Source organism: Phalacrocorax carbo, chromosome Z (genome assembly GCF_963921805.1).
Source record: "Phalacrocorax carbo chromosome Z, bPhaCar2.1, whole genome shotgun sequence".
Taxonomy (NCBI): domain Eukaryota; kingdom Metazoa; phylum Chordata; class Aves; order Suliformes; family Phalacrocoracidae; genus Phalacrocorax; species Phalacrocorax carbo.
Window position 1 is genome coordinate 45,438,247 of NC_087548.1, and position 12,889 is coordinate 45,451,135.

General features: G+C 37.8%; 1 protein-coding gene across 2 annotated transcripts in view; it reads right to left on the minus strand.

Annotated features, from left to right (window-relative positions):
- Positions 1 to 702: 702 nt before the first annotated feature.
- The window catches only part of FANCC (FA complementation group C), a 90,364-nt gene continuing 78,177 nt past the window's right edge, over positions 703 to 12,889 (minus strand). For both annotated transcript variants that reach the window (XM_064437905.1, XM_064437906.1), the window contains exons 13-15: positions 10,200 to 10,371; positions 7,106 to 7,306; positions 703 to 5,220 (exon numbers count right to left, since the gene is read on the minus strand). In XM_064437905.1, the coding sequence (XP_064293975.1) occupies positions 5,077 to 5,220; positions 7,106 to 7,306; positions 10,200 to 10,371 (517 nt within the window). In that variant the 3' untranslated portion in view covers positions 703 to 5,076. The remainder of the gene's footprint in view (positions 5,221 to 7,105; positions 7,307 to 10,199; positions 10,372 to 12,889) is intronic.

Consider the following 12,889-nt stretch of genomic DNA (forward strand, 5'->3'; position numbering starts at 1 on the left):
GCATTTTAAGAAGAAACTTAGCGGCCTATGGAGACAACATTTGTATTTTTGTCATGTATCCAGAAAAGATGGTAATGATCCTGCCTACTAGAAATTTCACAGATAATGCCTGAATTCACTGACACCCATATCAGTCATTTCCATCTTAAGAGTTATTTCTGTAGCAAATTTCAAGGCCTTTCTCCGCGTCAGTGGGATTCGATACTGGCTTTTCCCTCTCTATTCACAGCCATCTTAAGCTGATGTGGAAGTGCAGTACAATCATGAGATTAAAGGCACTTGAAACACTTACAGGGAACGATAATACAGATGAGAAATTCATATCTTTAGCTGCCATTACAAGTTAGTCTGGAATAAAAGAAATGGAAGTCCTATCTTTAGACAACATATACACAGTAGAAGTTACAGCATCATTAGTCAAAACAAAGAAAAGCTGCTTTCTCATACGTGAAATATTAAGGGAATTCTTAACAGCAGCATGCAAATGACATATTGTGTGCACCTGTTTTGGGAGCCCCAAACCCACACACTAAGAAATAAAACAGCAAGCATTGAATAAACTCTATAGACAGGCTAATTTGGCACATATGCATGGGAAATCTCAAGGACAGTGTAATTCAGAATGTGGATAACTAAGTGGAACGTTGATTATGGTCAAGAATTTATAACCATGTTCTTTTGAAGATGGCCATATGCATCTGCAAAAGTTCAAGGGCGTAACAGATATTTTTATTCAAAATAATAGAAAAGAGAGGGTCATTGTTCCTGAGGAGCTGCTTTTTTTATGAAATGAGTCTATCATCTGACATAATACAGAAGAGTTATGAAACATGGTTTTAAAATAGAAAGATTTGTTAAGAGATGGGAAGTTAGTTAAATGTACAGACCTATTAAAGACATAGTATTGCTGGTGTTTTTTCTGCTACTTGTTGACGTCCAGGTTAACTGTCTTACCTGGAACTGTAATTTCCTAATCCTATCAGCACTACAGTTACATTGAATATAAAAATCACAGCTAAGTTTCTGCAACTGAGTTTCAACATGCTGCATTTTTTCTTCCTTCTCACCCTCTCTCCCTTCATACACGTGCAATATAAAATACAAACTCAGTCACAATCCATGCCCACTAACTATATTGCTACAACTCAGCTACAGCCAGCTGACATTTCAAATTTCTGTTTCCGTGGCTGATGACAATCCAGTGCCTATCCCTAGCTGGCTCTTGGCCACTAAAAAGTCCCAGTCACTATGAGTACACTTAAGCCATCAGAAGGGGCTCATGAGGTTTATGCCTCTCCGGCAGCCAGACAGCTGGTTAAAGGAAGATGGCCAATGCAAGCAAGGGAAACTCCTTTTTGGCATTCGCTAGTGAACAGACCACCTAGCAGCAAATTCCCAGAATAAGTGACTCTCTGCTAAGGCGGCAAATGAAACAGCTACCATGAGCATATCTTTTAAATCCAGGCAAGCATTTAAGGAAAAATTGTATCACGAGTAAGAAAAACTTGCCAGAGAGGTAGGTGGAGTTAAACAGGCCCACATGTGAATACTGCTATGGATTAAGTGCTAGAAGGCTGCCTCTAGCACCAGCTAACTCAGCTACGTGGGTTTAACTTCTGGTGTTGCCCAGCAAAACATGCCAACTGCATAACAAACCCCTTGCAGGCTATCTGGAAAAGTATAAAAACATGGATTCAAAAACATGCTTGGTGCTCTCGTGAAGGACTCCCCCCATAACATTCTGGGTTTTGACTTTTCAAAACTGGGTCTAACAGAAATGCGCTTCAGTGTCAGAATTTCTCACCTTCCTATATCACATTTAATTAGCACAACATTACTCACACACATGAAACATTAGCATTTTTTCCTGTCATTGGATAATACAGCAAAGAAGTGGAGTAAACCTGTTTTAGTAGTGTTTGGTTTAATAACTGCAAGTAATTTTTGCTAGACATTTCACCCTAAACTTGTATAATGCTTCAGAATTTTTTTAAATTTTTTGGAAAACCAAAATGAAACCAAACAGAGACAGCCATGGCATGAATTCTAACTTACCAAAACTAATAGTAATTCACTTGCATCTTTGGTCGGACTTACTATTAACACCTCTTTGCACTTACAATGCTCCAAGTATTGAAACCTGATCGCAACTCCCAAAAATAACAGATTAACAGGTTATTGCTGGTCAGCTAAATTGCAATACCTGCTAACATACCTGTGCCTACCATATCTCTTAACATAAAATGTATTCTGCTTTGTATAAGCACTGTACTAAGATCTCAGTTGAATGAAAGCCACAGAAGTGGCTTTTTTTTCTGAAGGAAATCCACAGAAACCACCCAGCCCCATGCTAGAAAGCTTGCAGAATTCAAAAGGCTATAACTTAGCAGTCGTAGACTGGAAAGAAACATCATCAATGAAAAAGATTGTAGGTGTATTCAAAACAACTCCCTGAAGCATAAAAATTTTGAAAAGCCCTCTATATTCAGTACAATATCCAGGATCAGTGTGTGTGCTGACATGGAGACTGGAGGGAAGGGAACAAGCTACTTGAAGCCTGATTTTAGGACTCACTGTCTGTTTCTGCATAAAAGTACAGCCCTGAAGGCTCCAAAGAACTTTTCCAGGACACAGTGATTACAGAGAAGACCCATGTTAGATGGATAATGCAGGAGCCACCATACAAGAAATCTTCCATTACTCAGATCTATCAAATCACGCTGTTGCCTTCCACTTGCAAACTAACAAAAGTGGCTTCAGCATGCCACAAAATCATGGTTTATATCAAAGTTAGATCATAATTAAAGCACTGCCAAAGAGCAAGGAAAAGAAATAGCAAAGATTTATAAAAACTATACTAAAAAAAGAAAAATCATGCCACTACACATGGATCTTTTTAAAGTAACAGATAGTATCAAATAGGTTTCTTCCTTAAAGCCTCCTGAAGCAAGCAAACCCTCCTTGTAATATTTAAATCATGCAGTATTTCTTAAGAAGCCAAAGTCAGGAAAACAAGAACGTACCGGTTCACTACTAATTTTGTTCTTTCTGCCCTTACTGCATGTTTCCTTTCTGCTTGAATTGACTTATCACTATTTAACTGGATATTTATTGATTTTGTTTAAGAAAGTGAGAAGACTTTTCATGTGCTTAGTTGGTGGGAAAGAAAATGACTGCACTGTGAAAGAACAGTGAAAAATTAATCTCCAACAACTATAATACAGATAAAAATATAATATCCAATTAATGAATCTAAAAGATTTTCAAGAATCATATCTTGCAACTCTGCCAATCATTCCTTTAAGTAGTTAAAATTACATATAGTTGTAATATGGAGAGAACTTAAGGACAACCAGAGAATCTCACATCCAACAACCGGATTAGAAATTAAAGCAATAAAGAATAAAGAAAAATCATTCTTCCTTTAGAGACAAATTGTATATTATTTATCATTCTAGGTAGAACACTCTATACATATTCTCACTCGACAAATACCTCAGAGCTTGTGATCAACAACCAACTTTGTTTAATCCCATGCTTTTCAGGTATGATATTCAGGGAATAGAAAACTGGGTTGTTTGATTTTGCTTTTCTAGATATGTGTAGCTAAAAACAACTGAAAAATTTGCAACATATCTCTTTCTGATTTTTCATTCAGAAGTATTTGTAATCCAAAAAGAGGGAAAAAACTTTCTTCACAGATACACATTATGTATTTACTATGTTTTAATATGCTGGAATCAAATATTACAAACATTAACAAACTGAGAGGACATGTAACTTCTGTAATTTGGTCTGATATGACTCACTGGGAACAAAATTGTAAGAAATCAGTCAACAGCTTTACACAAAATATCCTCCCACTTCTCAGAGCCAAGGGACACTAAGCACATTGTTTTTCTTTTTCCTTGCTCAAAAACAAATGCTACATTCAGAGAGCTGTGTTAATTTAAGATACAGGCCTCTGATTCTGTATGCAAGGATAGTATTCCAAGTAGCATCTCTGAACATAGCACAAGTGTTGAGATTAAAGCTAGGTAATATATGAGAACAAAACTGAAAAGAGTTAAGATCCTCTGTTATTACTACTCTCCATGCTTATTTTTCTAGTTAAGCTAGAAACAGGTTCACAAAACTTCTTGGGACAAATACTTTCCTAAGGGTAAAACATTAAGCCATTGCTCCCTGTCCATGCTCTTTGCATGACACAAAAACCTAATCAAAGAAGCAAGCAAACTACCACGGGACACAAAAAGGAAGGAGCTGAGTTGCAACCATATGCTCTCCTTAGGAAATTCAGCCCTCAAACTGGAAAGTTTCCTTATTCCTATCTTGTGCTTGCCCTTTTTTGTCTGAATGAAAAAAAAAAAAGATTTCTTAAATGAATAAATGATAGCATCAGTCATGGCACACTGAAAATAGGCTGTACTGCAAGCAACCTTCTACCTGCAGTACCTGTTGACAGAGACCAGCTATTTGTATAGTACTTCGCAGAGAACACTGTCCTATAAAAGCTGCAGTACTGAAAAAAATCATTTAGCAAATCTGAGAGGAGTTCTGGAAACATTCTCAGAAAGAACTAAAAGTTCAGGAAATACTTTTGATTTCCTGAGAACACAGAGGGCATTCTCCATGAATCACTCTCACTTGAGATCATCGTTAGTTTCAAAAAGCAAAATTATAGAACAAAACAGTTTAGGAACAACTTACCAACCAAGCAATTGGATATGATTTGTTAATAAAACCATGTGTAATCTGGGAGAAAAACTGATCCTCAGCCAGATAAACAACAAGGAGATGAGTGAACTGCTTTAAAGAATGTATGTCTCTTGTTAAAGAAGATGGTCAGAACAAAATTTTCACCCATCTTTAATACCTACTCTTATGTTCTAAAAGGTTAACATTTCCAAAACCAAGGGCCATTTTCAAATATATCTGAGGAAATACAAAGTTGAGGGATATGCTTAAGCAGATATTTTTCTACTCTTGGTAACCTGTGGTGCAAATGTTAATAAAAGCCTGGCAAGTGGATAAAGATCTGACTTGTTGGCTTGATAAATAGGTAACATAAAAATTCTAAACTTTCAACATTAGTTTTTGAAGAATTTCATTCAGCAGCGTCACGGTCCTTTGGTTTTCTTCTCCATTATGATCCATCCTGTATGCAGTACGGATAAGAAGGCTACAAATTTCTTTGCTTGTATCAGTTGTCTCAGCAATCTGAAGGGAAACAGAGAAGATGGGATATAATGCAATTATGTGGCTAGGTACTAAGAATTCTCTGTTAATATATGCAACAAAACCACAGATTCATCCCTCACCACTGAACATGTGAGATGCTCTGAGTTCAAATGCAACTTCTGCCCAAGGCGCCTCTTTTCGCACATCTTGGTGGAACTGAGCAACTTTAAGATTTCTACTGTTCTCTCAAATTTAAGTGAAGCAAATCAAGAGGTCAAGAAGTTTTTAAAGAAACACAAATGGCCAGACAGCGTAACCATTTAGAAGTCATCTCCTTAGAAAACAACTAAAAGCACATGAAGGTTTTGGGGAGACAATTCAATGCTATAAAGCTTTCAAAAGTAAAAACAAATCCCTCCCCCAAAAGAAGACAAAATACCAGGAAAACACCCTTAGTTGCAGTGTTTGCAGATCAGGAGGGACTTTCTTCCACATTATCTCCTGTGTTAATCCCAAAGTTTACTAGGCTAACCAAAACCACTGCCATGCATCCCAGTTTGGTTCCACACCATTCTGCCTGTCATATATTGCCTTCAGGCCTTTCAAATCACATGGAGAGCCTAGTTACACATTAATGATTACACAGATACAGTCAAAATTAATTAGACCAACATACTCGGGCCTACAACAGCTCATCACTACCCTGCAGTAGGGAATACTCAGAGTTTTGAAAGTCAGTTATGTTGCTTTCTATAAAGAAATAAGACATTGCCTTTGGTCTTCCTGAAGCAGTTTAAAGCAGCAGCCTAATATATTACAGCACAACTGCTCAACAGCCACACTGCTCGAAAGAGAAATACTAAAAACAGCAGACAGTAAAAATAAATATATACAACCCCCCTAATTATATCATTATATTCTTATGCTACTAAGAAATTGACCACTTGTGAACTTAACCTAAAATGGTAGAAATATCTTATTCCTTCTTAAACAGAAAAATGTTGTCTGTTTAGTCAGTCAGATGGAATAACCACTAAAATAGGTTTCCAGTTCCCTGTGTCATAAAATAAGATTCCTTATACATGACATATACCCTATACAGATAGAAGAACACACTGCTGCTGAAAGAAAAAATCTTTTGAAGTGCTAAAACCACACACTAGCCCAAGACCTGCTGGCACAGGAGGCTTGTACTTCTTAAGACAGTATGGTTTCATTGTTAGAGAAGAATAAATTTCTAATCTCATACTAAGATGGCACTATTTATCTTGAGAGACAGAACCACATTATAACATTTGCACCAATATACCTCTGAAGGTTCTCATCAACAACAGCAAGATATTGTGGCATACTTTCAACATTTTAGTCCTCTTCAGCTTTTTTCACACTCTAAGTGACACTCTCTCGGGTCTTAGTTCTTTTTTCCTCTCAATTACTACACCGTCTTCCTCTCCGGCTTTAATAAAGCACCAAGCTTCTGACTCATCAATGCTAACACTTAGTAACCAGCTGTTTTACACAATGGAAAACAGAGAGAAGACAGTTCCATCATCTCTGCAGCAGCTGGATAATTAAGGGAGTGATTTATAAATGTGAAAAGCAAAATGTTTACACATGCTATCTATGCCAGGTGTAAATGAACAGTAGGTACCCCTTAACTGCAAGCTACTACTCCAACTGTTTCTGCAGCTGTGTAGTCAGGACAGCAACCTTTTCAGTGAGATCTTGTCAAGAAGTGTCAAGAAGGAAAAGACTTTGACAGTAGCTGAAATATATATGTAGCACATTAGGTATAGTTACTGTAGTCACAATCTTCTTTAATTCTCTGTTATGTATTTTCTTTATTAAGAGGTAGGAACTTAAATCCAAAATGGTAAAAAAAATTTATATTTTACTTAAACTGAAAAAAGGAAGAAACACTTACATGGTAAATGAATTCCTGGGCAATCATATGTCCACCAGAAGAAAAGAGCAAAAAGTTGGTAAGAAGATGTGTGATAAGATGCTGGTTACAACACTTCTCTATACCCGTTACACTGTGTACAGCAGCCTCCAGATCTTTGACAGAAAGGACTGTACAGCTGAAGAACGTCATTAAATTATTGTAGACTGCTTGAGCTTCTACCTGTAAGAAACAGTTTCAAAGCACACAGGATCAGAGGAGAGTAAAGGTCATACCTATGGTATTTTTCCTTTGGATTTATTCACTAACAGGAAACAGAATCCTTGGCAGAAACTACCCAAACATTAAAAGAATTTGAATTTAAGAAGCAGAGAGAACAGGGAAGGAAGGGCTGTACACATTTCTTTTATACTGATTCACACACAGAAGTGGACAGAATGGATTTTTTAACTTTCTTTGGTCTTGCGAATTAAGCACGCAGGGCATCAAGCCAGCATTTGACCTTTTTTAATAATAAAAGGAAATGGAGAGAGTCCCTCAGCAGAACATACTCAGATTTTTGCATTGTGGGAAAAAGAACGGAGGCTCCTCAAGGGCTCATTTCAGTATTGCTGCTTCAAATCAATTAAATCCCCATGCAACCTGACCTTGGCTGATAAAACCATCTGGTAAAAATGCAGTTTTTTCCTTCTTCCTGTGTTGTTTGTAACTTATGGTTTTACCTTTTGAGTTAGCCAGTAAAAACTAATTTTTAATGGGAGTAGAAAACGGAAGATTTTGGCAACTACACAATGGAAGAGAACTATAAGCAACTATTGCAAAAAATCCTAACAATAATTCTGTTCACTATATTAAAAATAAACCAAACAAACTGGTAGAAAAACCCCAAATGAGTAAGTGCAGGAACAATGAAAAAATATACCACTGCAGACCAAAGGAAAAGGACACCCATTTCTCAACCATGTTCATTAGGACAATTTATTTCAGTCGTTTACCTGACCTTGCTTTTCTCATCCCTGCCCTATTAACAATTCCAAATAAAATAGTTTGAAAAAGCTGCTGTTCTCGTATTATGTCCACAATTACATGTGAGGCAAGAAATGACACCAGAACCTAATGAAAGGTAACTGGAATTCTTCAAGATGCTTTTTCCCTCTGTGCATCTTATTCTTGGTGTGCCTCCATCCCATGTGCCAGAGACTGGAGACTGATACTAGCAGGCTCTGCTCCCATGAGCTCATGTACCCGAAGAGACTCATTCATAGTGCCAAAGTTACTGTGACCATCCTCCAAGTTTTGTTCCTCCAGTCTTTCAGAGTCCAAAGGTATGAAAGGGCTCCAATAAATTACTAAATATTGGGGAGCAGAATATTCAGTCCTGCACATATGAGTGAAGTCTAGTGAACAGCAAAAGTAGTCTTTTTCTTCTTTAAATCATTTTAACCCTACATACTCCACTTACAAGCTGCTACCTAAAGTAAGTAGCAGGAAGACAAAATCTTAAGTCATGAGTGTGTGCCTTTCCACACAAAAATATGCTGAATGGAAAGCCCCCCAGCTTAGCATCTGCCAGAAGTTCCCATCTTAATCCTCAACTGGTCAAAGTTGCACAGGTTGAGGAGGAAACCACTCCATTTGAAAGAGCTGAGAGCTAATCTGCCAAACTACAAATTAAAAGAAAAAGCAAATATCTAGCTGAAGGCAGAAGCTATGCATGAACTGTGAAAATGCTTCTGAAGTAGCCTGACCTGTGGAAAAAAAAAAAGTCTTACTTGAAGTAACTAAAGAAAAGAATCATAATGAACAGAAATATTAGACCTCTGGGAACACATGAGTAACAGCATGGGCTGTCAGTGGAAAAGCTTTTTTCTCATTAAAATTTGTCATACATTATGACAGAATAACAAACTGACAGAATAGGGGACACACAGGGAGATGACTTTATATATGGGACACAGTGATTTCATTCTGTGGTACTGGAGTTAGAACAGTGTTCCATACATAGATCTGCACCTGTGGGCCGTCAGTTTCATTCACTCACGTTTATTGCTTGGGTGTTGCCTTTTTTCCCAAACCTGCATTCTAAAACCAACCCTGGTTTCTTTACTTCACTGAAGCTCTAACCTAACTCTGCTCAGCCAACATCTCCCCCCCGCCGCCCCCCGCTTCTAGACTATAAGAAACTAAAAAGTTAAAAAGTGATTGGGATGTGAGCTTGCGTTTGTAGTGCCATCTGGGTGGCGGGAGGGGAAAGAAAGGAAATAAAATATTGCAGAACACATTGCTGTACATGGACCGTTAGATGTAAAATGAAAGCATTAATTTTTACTAGTGTGGTGTACTGAGCTGCATTTTTAAACCAAACAGAATCTGTTTTCAAATTACAGAAAACTAGAGGTGCTACAGCCAGATTTTGAACCCGGGCTTTGTAGATCAGATTGCTCGAGCTAGTTCAAATATGCATAATAGGTCTAAATTCAAGGCTTTCATGTATTTGCATGCATACACAGACACACAGCACTCTTCATGCAGTACAGTGTGTGAGACTAGAATACTGCTTCCTTCTATTAGAAATCTAGCACGTGGGAATATAACATACTTGTTACAATCTCATACATGCCAAAAATTAGTAAAGATACATATGAGAAATCAGAATAGATGGGCAAGATTGGGATTCAGGGCTGTGTCTGGTAAGTATCTTTACTGTTTCAACTGCTGTTGGGACTTCTCTTGTGTTTCCTTCTCAGAAGATGCCATTAATGCAGGAATGCTGAATTCTGCCACACAGTGATTTAAAAAATGCCATTCCCAGACTACTTTTACTTATGGTTAAAAGCACCCAAGATATTGGAAAAAAAAAAGAAGTCAAGAAAGTGCTATTCTATATAATACACTACAAAGAGGAAAAGTATTTTCTAAATGGCACCAAGAAAATCCACAAAAATTATCTTCCAACTTCTCCACTAAAACACAATTCCCAGGAGACCTTGTAAAGCCAAAAGCTTCTCCAGTGTAGACCTTTCATTTTTCTGGAGTGCACTATTTGTTTTATAGCAATAAGAGGTAAGCAAACTATTGACTGCTTATTGCTGCTTACTATCACTACATTACCCACAATTGTTTGAGTCCTTTGTTGATTTTCATTCTGAGGACTGTAGTAAAATGCCAGCAGCCACAGCAAAGCATCTGGTTCTACAGCAGCCTTCAGTAATTGTTCTGCTGCGATGTCCAGCCATTCTCCAAAACAAGCAACCAAAAACCAGATTTCAAAAAGGTTAGCAGGAGAACTGGAAAATAACAAAGACACAATTAAGTATTTCCTGTTATTTAACATTTTTAAAAGTCTTAAGTTAACTGCAGTGAGTGATGACATGAAAATAAAAATCATTAAACTACTCTTCAACAGATAATGCATTACCTGCTAAGCATACAGCCATGTACTACTCTATTATCTGCAGTCATGATCAAATGGGGAGATGTAAACTAATGGTAGCCATCTCCACAGCAAAAAGTCAAACTGAACGTGGAAGGAAAGACAGGCAGGAGGACAGCTGGAAGGAGATTAAGAACCAGGAACAATTCTTCCTATTAAATTTTGCAAAAGTTTGAAGAACAGAGGTTTTTCTTATGTTTTATTCATGGGAACTCCAAGAGCTGCTGTGCCACCCTTCCCAGGAAACTCCAAGACATCTTAAAATCTCAGGAGTTGATGAAGTTGTCTGATACCACCACTTAACCTGGAGAATGTGACAATGTCATAGTTGGAATAAACTGCTTTAACTTTAAGACTTTCTGAGGAGGTGGGAGGCACAGTTTTATGAATGAAGGTGTGGTGTGTGCAAATAGTATTCTATGTCCAGAGTACACTGGCAAGTGATGTTTTCTACAGGTGTCCCAGAAATTATTGATCCTGTAAATGACAGATTCTATACGCCACAGAATCTGAGGGTCTCAAAATCCTAACCCTAGGACACAAATCCACCACATTAGTATTCTGGGATAAGTGTGATCACTGACATCAGACATAAAAGATTTACATAGTGTGACACAGAGTCATAGGGAGAAAACAGAGTACTGAGATGACTGCTATAAGAGTCACCGTTGTTGATATTCCACAGCTTTTGGAGGGGCAGCAGCATGGCTCAGACTGCAGGGAACTAGGGACGTGTGACAAACTCCAAGACTAAAATCCCTTAGCTAAAGGAACAGGATCAGCACTAGTAAAGTCTTTGAAGATACTAGAATCCCGAAATGTAACTTAAAAACCTTTGCAAAAGCAAACAAATGTGATAGTGATCTAGGACAACAGCCCTCCCTTCAGCAAAATAATCTACTTATCTGACCACAATTCAAAGTTGTGACAATATAAGTGTATAGGCTAGCGCTGAAACCCTGTGATGTACAATCAAAATGAAATTTAATTAGAAGTTAATTACTGAGAACAGATAACTATACTTCGGGAAGTATAAACAGTAGTTAAAACTGGAAGTGTTCATAGCTCAAAGGGCCCTTAAACAAGTCCTTGAGCTTTAAGCATTAAACTAGTTTTAACAGGTACTTAGCAGAATAGAATTTAATTCTTGCCTAGAGACCCTAGGCACTGCTGCACTTGCAGCTCACCATACCTTTCCTGTACCATCACAGTGCCTGGTGTGGAGTCGTGTACCCTCCACTTCTGCCCACAGGGCTGTTTCTACCCACTCTGTAGTGGCACCTATGCCACTGCTCTACTCTAACTGCCAAAAAGTGGCCCTTCACTCTTTCTGGGACTTCCCCCCCCAAAATGTACATCAGTTGACTGCTTGTTTAAAATGTCACATAAGATTTACTGTTCACTCAGATTACTGCATATAATAATAAATCATGGCACAGAAGCAATCTGTTGATTAGAAGTACAAAGAAAGCGCCTTACTGTAGGACTTATATTTGGTGTAAAATAAAATAATTGAAAAACAAGCTATATAAACAGAGAGCACTGACCATAAGAAGCAATAGGATATGCTTTATAGTAGTATATTTTGCTCCTCTGTTAATCCCATTAAGTAGAAAGGATGGGGAATTGGGAATAAAGCAATAAAACAAAATTGAATAGTTTCCTCATGATTATTAGTATTTAAAAACTTAAGCCAGATCCATTTTTGTTGTACCTGAGAGGGGTTTGGTGGAAAACATAATTGTTGCACATGTTCTAAAGGAAGTAAGAGGATGTTCTGGCAAGTACAATACTATTCAAACTAGTGTACTACCAAAGCAAAGGGGAGAAAAGACAATATAAGCCAAGAAAGGGCTAGGGAACAAAAGGAGAACAGGCATGCTTCTTTTATTACAACACATTATGAAGGATGATATTTGTTTTATTTGTTTGTTCTAAGTCTCAGTTACGTATTTCTTTAAGAAGCATGGGTCAGCTACTGGTCACAGTCCAAGGGCAGAAAGGTTTGACAGAATTCAGGGACAAACACGCGAGACACAGCTGAACTGCAGCTCATACAGAAAGTGAGAAACTGCCAGCAGACAGCCCGGCCTCAGAGGGAACAGCAAAAAGGTTTTTTCTGCCATTCAACAGCAAAAATAAAAGCCTCCATGAGTTAACTAAAACCAAGCATGGATGAAGGTATCTGCCTTCCAGGACACAGGGGGACAGTGGGTCTTCTTGTTTTGCAGGTCTATCTGGGCTAGGTGTTCCATGTTTTTATCGAAATATTTCAGGGTTTAAATGAAAATGAAATTGGTTTCTTTGAATTTTAAAGCTGTTTGATATTCTTTGGAAAGCTCACTCTCGGAGCAGATCTAAGCAGAGTCATA